Source organism: Phlebotomus papatasi, chromosome 1, assembly GCF_024763615.1.
Source record: "Phlebotomus papatasi isolate M1 chromosome 1, Ppap_2.1, whole genome shotgun sequence".
NCBI classification, from domain to species: Eukaryota; Metazoa; Arthropoda; class Insecta; order Diptera; family Psychodidae; genus Phlebotomus; species Phlebotomus papatasi.
The window spans coordinates 46,109,983-46,117,930 of record NC_077222.1 but is presented as its reverse complement, the minus strand read 5'-3'; the positions used below and the strand labels follow the sequence as shown (position 1 = coordinate 46,117,930).

The 7,948-nt window shown below is 36.1% G+C and overlaps 1 protein-coding gene and 1 long non-coding RNA gene across 5 annotated transcripts; one reads left to right on the top strand and one right to left on the bottom strand.

Moving 5' to 3' along the window:
* Positions 1–592: 592 nt before the first annotated feature.
* Positions 593–1,439, bottom strand: LOC129799411 (uncharacterized). The gene is made up of 3 exons (XR_008751513.1): positions 1,315–1,439; positions 1,130–1,231; positions 593–1,050 (listed from the first exon to the last, which is right to left on the bottom strand). It is a non-coding gene; the product is annotated as an uncharacterized LOC129799411 (long non-coding RNA).
* A 1,761-nt stretch (positions 1,440–3,200) lies between these two features.
* LOC129799409 (ubiquitin-conjugating enzyme E2 Q2) lies at positions 3,201–7,352 on the top strand. 4 transcript variants are annotated; one of them, XM_055843246.1, is made up of 8 exons: positions 3,201–3,651; positions 4,256–4,372; positions 4,759–5,004; positions 5,091–5,165; positions 5,362–5,656; positions 5,985–6,133; positions 6,386–6,464; positions 6,581–7,352. In XM_055843246.1, the coding sequence occupies exons 1-8, from the start codon at positions 3,490–3,492 to the stop codon at positions 6,610–6,612; spliced, it is 1,155 nt and encodes a 384-aa protein (XP_055699221.1). In that variant the 5' UTR covers positions 3,201–3,489; the 3' UTR covers positions 6,613–7,352. The 4 variants fall into 4 exon arrangements, with proteins under 4 accessions (XP_055699221.1, XP_055699222.1, XP_055699225.1 ...); XM_055843247.1 differs by having other exon boundaries at positions 3,228–3,651; positions 5,094–5,165; XM_055843250.1 differs by having other exon boundaries at positions 3,238–3,651; positions 5,094–5,165; positions 5,365–5,656.
* Positions 7,353–7,948: the final 596 nt, after the last annotated feature.

The window sequence follows — 7,948 nt, the reverse complement described above, 5'->3', positions numbered from 1 at the left end:
ACCCATCCCTCTTTAAGTTGGGACCAAAGAAGTACTTTATTGAAAAAAAAGTTATGTTAAAGCAAAGAATAAATTAGATGACAGTGAAGAAATTATGTGAAATTGATTGCAATAGGCAATAAGATCAAGAAAAAAAATGCAGTCGCCGATTAGTAGTGGTGAAAAATTGTCGAGAGATAGAAGATAGAAAAGGGATCATCAGATTCAGCAAACTGATAAGAGGAGATACCGAGGGAGATACATTGATATTATAGCGGGATAGTGGATTAGATGAGAAAGCTGGTTTTGAATCGTGTATGAGGCGCTGGTTGACTCCAAAGTGATGACATCGCTGCATCTCTTTCTATCGGAGAATCACTGGAGATTTAAGCTATGTGTAGGAAAGACTCAAAGGAGTGTAGGGCCCACATTTCTACGAAGTCTCACTTTATGGCTTGATCCAGACCAGTAGTGGCAAACAAAAATAAATTTTCTTTTTGCTATGAATTTGCAAATCTGTTGGAAGTGTAGATCCAAAATCTTGTATTTTCAGTTAGAGTATCAACTAAACTTTGAAATATGACAAACACATGAAATGTATAACAAATGGAAATGTAATTCTGTACAAAATGGCCATTAGGCCCGTGTACAATAAATAATTAATTAATTAATTAAAATTATTTTCTTGGTAACTAATTTTTATTGTTTTTAATTTTCTTAATTTTATTTTTTGTGTCTCATATTATATTTAAAATAACATGCGAAATTCTAGAACAATAAAAAAATGAATATGAAGCAACTGGCAAGGATGAACAATAGCACTTTGGATTCAACTCAAGAGATTCAGGATGATCTAACCCAGGGCTATGTTACTTGTAAATCTTGTATCTTGTAAACCTTGTAAACTTGTCACCACGGATGTGGTGACTGAAGTTGAGGTTGTTGGGGATGTTGAGGAGGGTGGGAAGGAGTCGTCGTTGTTTGTGGCTTCGGGGGAAGGGAAGAACGCTAGTAAGGATTGTGATGATTTGGCTCTGGAGGAACTTACGTCGAATCTGTCCATTTCTGTGCCTTTGGTGGAGCGTAGGAATTTTTTTTTTTAGAAATTATTTTTTTTGAATGAAATTAATTTTTATTGAATTTTTCTTACATGGGTCATGTTCATGGGCTCATGAACAGGAGGTCAGAATTTCTGCTAACATGAGACATTATGGGTTTTATTGGGGATGAGTTTGGCTACCAATTTTGTTTACTGGTTTGTAAATCAGAGCCGTAGGAGAAATTTGAGGAAATTATTTTTTTTGAATGAAATTAATTTTTATTAAATTTTCTTACATGGGCTCATGAACCGGAAGTCAGAATTTCTGCTAACATGAGACATGGCTCATGAACAGGAGCTCAGAATTACAAGCCAGTAACCAGTGACACGTAAAATAGAAGAAGAAGAAGAAGAAAAATTTTGTTTTTAAACCGCCATTTTAATTTCAATCATTTAATAAAATACATGTTTATATAATCCACTTTCCTTTTTTATTGTCTTCTGAATATCGTCATCAATGCATTGCTTGCTTTATAAAGAATTTCTTTAGAAGGGGAAAAGAATGTGTTATAAAGAATGTGGAGTTCAATGAGAAATACACGGGTATCGTGAAATGTTTGGATGATCTGCTGCACAGCTTCTGTACGCATCAGACGTCTCACCAGATATCCCCTGACGTGCGCGTTGATCACCGAAGCGGCTCTCAGGCTCCGTGGTGACAGATTCTTTTGCTCCTGTCGCACCTGCGTGAGATGCTGCTTCAGGAAGACCTGCGTGACACGATCCAGGGAATTTTCCCTCATTTTTGGTGTCTTCAGCACCGAAGATGAGCTACTTAGCGACGGATTTGTCCACTCACTGTCTCCCAGATCTAAACTCAGCGGCGTGGTCACCGTCGTATCATTCCCATTGGAATCCTCAGTCACAGTCATCTCCGGAAATGTCTTCCTCAATGACTTCATCAGAAGCTTCTGCTGCTCATTGAAAGTCTTTCGGAATTTTCTCTGCTCCTCCAACTGAAGTTCTAGCAATTCTTGCTCCTTGTGTTCTGCCTCAATCTTGGACAGAAATTCCGAAATTTCATTCTGATTTTGAGGAATGGATTCATCCTTAGTAACTTCTTTCTTTTTAACCTCTTCTCCTTCAGGGTTTTTCAGCAGCTCCCCATCCGCCTTCTTGGGCACTCTGAGTACCTTCAACTTCCCAATAGCCGATGATCCGGGATGCTTGGAGATCTGAGATGACGAAGTATTTCCCAGAGCTTTCTTCATTCCAGCTTTTGAGGATATTTTCTTTGATTTCGATGATACACCAGCCGCGAATCCACCTTACTCTTCACCTTCTTCAGATCCACAGGCCCCCGGGAATTGGTCACATGACCAGTTGGTGACTGACTAGTTGGTGAATGACCAGCTGAACTCTTCTTCAGCAGGTCAGCAAGATGCGGACTTGGAGCCTCCAATGTGTAGGAATTCGACCTCACGATCCTCTGCACAGGTGCCATCCTCTCCAACTCCTTCTCCGGAGGCGACATGGGCACACTCCCATACCCAGAAATCCTCCTACGCTCCACCAAAGGCACAGAAATGGACAGATTCGACGTAAGTTCCTCCAGAGCCAAATCATCACAATCCTTACTAGCGTTCTTCCCTTCCCCCGAAGGCACAAACAACGGCGACTCCTTCCCACCATCCTCAACATCCCAAACAACCTCAACTTCAGTCACCACATCCGATCCTGATTCAAAGGATTTACAAGTAACATAGCCCTGGGTTAGATCATCCTGAATCTCTTGAGTTGAATACAAAGTGCTATTGTTCATCCTTGCCAGTTGCTTCATATTCTTCAAACGTTCTTCAAGTTTGATTGCTTGTGTCCTGTACTGCCTCATTTCCATCCTGATGGCATCAGTCATCTGTCCGGAAGCACAATAAAAATGCACCAAAATACATGACACATACAAACTTCTTTTATCCCGGATACGACATTTTTGCGCGACAAGCAGCTTTTGTGGTTTAAAAATGTTTCTAACCTCTTTGATTGTTCAGGTAGACAAAATTCGTGGGAATAAGATATGTACATCAGCGCCATCTGTCCGAGAGCACCCAACAAATAATAAATGGTAAGTGATATTGTGATAAGTGCATGATGCACTGGGTTACGGCGAAAATTTTGACAAACCGATTGGCAGCCGAATAAACTTCGGATGTTTTTGTATAAGAAGGCAGCCATCTTTGAACATATTTAGCTCTGTTCTGGGGAAGTGAATAATAGTCTGAAAGAAAATTTCTTTTTTGGCCAAAAAAATCCATTGAGTAGTGTAGACTTATGAAAAAAATATAGAAAATACGTATGTTTAGTGTTTCTTGTGGAAAACTGTGTAAATGAGAGTAATTTAGAAGGTGTGGGCGTATGAAAAGTTAAAAATTTTTCATAGCAGATTGTGACTGGCTGGCGCAGAAAAGTTTACAATGGCGTGCTTAAATACACTGAAATTGGAGATAAAGACATTAGAACAAACATTTACAAAGGCCCATGAACGATTTCAAATATTGAATGCAAGTGTTGATGAACTAACGTGCAGATTTATTGGGAAAAATGGAAAACGTTATGACATCCATGCCAATATTACAGTGAGTGTCTCATTTTTTTAATACGTCCTATTGTAGAGATATTGCACCTTTTTTCTCGCCCCAAATTTGTTTATACATGTATGCACATGAAATTATATGTCAAGTATTGTCTCTCCCGAAATATCCATTCTGATATCATTAAAGTGGCCATATCATTACAATTTTCCCAAATAATTTCACCTGCATCAGCTTAATTTGTAAGACCTTAGTAAAAAACTTTGCTGGTACCTTACACCAAGAAGTCTTAGTAATTGCAATTGCAAGACCTCGTTCAAGTGCGTAGATGACAATTGTAGTAGATTTGACAATTATATGAGAGCGCATTGTCTCTTTCGCATTGAGAGAACTCTTCAAAGATTGTGTGTATACGCACAAAGGCCATCTCGTTGAGTCGGAGAGAGTATGATAAAAACTATTATTTGCGTGCCTTCTTTCTTCTCTCTCGCTTTATCCCTCTTTGTCCTCCATATTTTGTCCTACCACTTTGGACAAATCACTTTTATATATGCATATGCCACCCGTAATTCCATATCAAAACACAGAGCCTGAATTAATAGGAAACTAAACTAGATTTTTGAAACACTGTATTTATATTCTCCTAAAGGAAACATACCCTTCCACACCGCCAGTTTGGTTTGCCGAAAGTGAGGAAACCAGCGTGACAAATGCTGTCCAAATTCTGAGCAATACACATGGAAGGGATAATCATGTTATTAATCAAGTAAGTTATTGTGTTAGTGAGTTAAGTCCAGCGCACAATAACTTTTGTTTGTAAACATGTTTTCAAAATTTCCCATTCGAGTGAGCGAGATGACTAGATTTAGATCTCACTCACTCTCATTGAAAAATCAAAAACATATTTACTAAACAAAAGTTATTGTGCGTTGGGCATTATGACCAGCGACTGACCAGTGAGTTAAAACTTTTGTTTATAAATATGTTTTTAAAATTTCCCATGAGAATGGGCGAGATGACTAGATCTAGATCTCACTCACTCTCTTTGAAATGTCAAAAGCATGTTAACTAAACAAATGTTATTGTGCGCTGGGCAATATTTATTATATGTGGATTTGTATATTGACTAATATATTTCTATGTTTTGTACAGGTGGGTCTTTTGATAAGAGAACTCTGTCGACTACACAACTGCCCTTTGCCGCCTGATCTGGATAACTTGGCTTTGCCACTACAGCAACCAAATCCTCCTCCTGCAGTACATTCGCAAGCTCAATCCATTGATGAAAATGAGTCAGACGGTGATGATTTGGATGATGCTGTGGGTGAAAGTGATCAAGAAAGCGAAGCAGAGGAGGATTTGCCTTTGGAGATGGATGAAGGACGTAGTACAAATAAGGTAAGAAGCACTATTTTTTATTAATAATAATATTCTTTTTTTTTAATTAATGATTCATATGTTTTCTTCTACTTCCATTGTGTCAGAAGGACGAAATGGAAGTGGAGCATTTAGCAACATTAGAAAGACTGCGACAAAGTCAACGACAAGATTATCTAAAGGTATTACAATAGAAATAAAATAGAGTACAAATTTAAGTTTTTACAAAACATGAACTAATCAAATATAAAAAGTATGTAATGGAAAATTTTCTGTTAATGTCTTAAGAATCTAGTAGCATAAAGAGCCTCTATTATCTATTCAAATTGACATTTGTGAATTATTATTTATCTTATATTTGCATTTTAAATATTTAAGCAGGGCTCAGTATCTGGATCTGTCCAAGCCACCGACCGTTTAATGAAAGAATTGCGAGACATTTATCGTTCAGATTCGTTCAAAAACAACATGTATTCTATAGAGCTCGTTAATGACTCTATATATGAATGGAATATACGACTAATGTCTGTCGATCCAGATAGCCCGCTGCACAACGATCTCGTGATGCTCAAAGAGAAGGAGGGTAAAGATAGCATATTGCTGAATATAATGTTCAAGGAGACTTATCCATTTGAACCTCCATTTGTACGTGTTGTGCATCCCATAATTTCGGGTATGTATGATTATGCGAAGGTGCAGGATTTTTTTTATTATTTTCTCTACATAAGCTTTTCTTTGAGATTTAGTATTTTCGCATTATTTTCATCACTCAAGATTCCCAGAATAGTTATGAAATTGATTTTCAGAAAAAAAAGTTATCGTCTATGAATCGGTTCAAAATCGATTAGAACCGGTTCACACCCCAGGTTGTGTAGGGTGGAAATTTTTGAGGGTGAAAAATCAGGAGATTATAATATACTTTTCTCTCTTGAAAAATATTTTATATTAATAATATTAATGTCGAAACATTCATACACTTATAATTAATGATTATTTTGCAGGAGGATATGTTCTTGTTGGTGGAGCAATTTGCATGGAGTTGCTGACAAAGCAAGGATGGAGTTCGGCGTATACTGTTGAAGCTGTAATCATGCAAATTGCAGCAACACTAGTCAAGGGAAAAGCACGCATTCAGTTTGGACCAACGAAGGTATGATATCTATGTATTAATATATTTATACTTTAGATTTTATATAACATTGCGAGGATTTTCTTTTAGGCTTTTTTAATATTGATATCTTAAATTTAGAGTCTTAAAATTGCAAACCAGTCTTAAAATTATTGTAACATTTAATATAATGACTGTATCCAGTTACTTACTTACTTGCGTACTCCAGTTACTTTAAATAAAATCTTCATATTTAGCAAATATTTCAATAAATGGTATTGCTATATTTTACAGGTTTTGTCACAGAGCCAGTATAGCCTAGCACGTGCTCAACAGAGTTTCAAGTCACTTGTACAAATTCACGAGAAGAACGGTAAGATTTATTAGGACTAATCAGTTACATGGTTTTATGATAAATAAATTAATTCAAAAAAAGTAAGAAAAAAAAATATTTTCCTAGAATTGATGTTATTAACATTTGTATTACAGGATGGTTTACACCACCAAAAGAAGACGGCTAAAGGGGACGTGTGAATGAATGTACAGAGGGACACAGAGTGAGATACAACGGAGGGTGTATAAGGAAATCGTTTGAAATGAAAAAAGATCATTAACAGACGAATATTCGTTTAAATTCAATTCAATTTATACTTGTGTAATTAACTGCAGAATACTTGAATTACGAGAGAAGTTATTTTCATGATTTATGTAAAGAAGACGTTATCTCAATCCTTTGTCTTTAGAAATTAATCTTAGTTACGATTTTCAAGATGAATAATGTGAGAACATAATGTAAAATAAGAAAAGAAATTTAGATGCAAAATATTCCCTTTGGGAGAATTAAAGAAAAATACAAAATTAAGATATTTCTTTTTACACAGATATTTCATTCATATACCATATAGCAATTATCTGAGGATTCTAATTTAAAAGAATGAATGATAATTTAATTGATTTATCCACTTGATATATCTATTATAAAAAGAAGTTTAGGAATAACAGATGTGTAATTCATTATGTATTTATTATCTCTGATTGACATTGTCACATGAACTGCTGTGAAGAGTAAACGGAAGTGTAAAATAATTGCAGTAATGTAAGAGTGGAAAAAATCTTTTGTTCTTCAAATAATTAGATATGTCAAACGTTAATTTTCTTGTAATTAAATTGATTTTTGTTCTTTTTTTTTTACATAAAAAAGAAAATGCTGATGAAATATATATTTTTGTGAAAAGAAATTGAAGTAAATGAAAATAATTGATTTTAGATCGTTTTATTTTTCACGAATGATAAGATCTGTTAATTCTTCTGCTTTGAAATTTCCGACTAACAATTTGAAAGGAATCAATAAATGAAATTATGTTAATAATGGAAGTTTATTTGAGGAGACCAAAAATTTCTGGAATCACAGGATTTCTGGAGCTTCCTCCTAGAGTTGAATCCAAAGTGCTATTGTTCATCCTTGAAGATGAGCTACTTAGCGACGGATTTGTCCACTCACTGTCTCCCAGATCTAAACTCAGCGGCGTGGTCACCGTGGTATCATTCCCATTGGAATCCTCAGTCACAGTCATCTCCGGAAATGTCTTCCTCAATGACTCCATCAGAAGCTTCTGCTGCTCATTGAAAGTCTCTCGGAATTTTCTCTGCTCCTCCAACTGAAGTTCTAGCAATTCTTGCGTCCTCACCTTGTGCTCTGCCTCAATCTTGGACAGAAATTCCGAAATTTCATTCTGATTTTGAGGAATGGATTCATCCTTAGTAACTTCCTTCTTTTTGACCCCTTCTCCTTCAGGCTTTTTCAGCAGCTCCCCATCCGCCTTCTTGGGCACTCTGAGTACCTTCAACTTCCCAATA

What these genes read in the sequence shown, in the direction of transcription:
- LOC129799409 (XM_055843246.1), top strand. Translation starts at nt 3,490, where the DNA reads ATGGCGTGCTTAAATACACTGAAATTGGAGATAAAGACATTAGAACAA. An exon ending in ATAATCATGTTATTAATCAA is followed by an intron (nt 4,373 to 4,758) that starts GTAAGTTATTGT and finishes TGTTTTGTACAG; the next exon opens with GTGGGTCTTTTGATAAGAGA. An exon ending in ACAAATTCACGAGAAGAACG is followed by an intron (nt 6,465 to 6,580) that starts GTAAGATTTATT and finishes TTTGTATTACAG; the next exon opens with GATGGTTTACACCACCAAAA.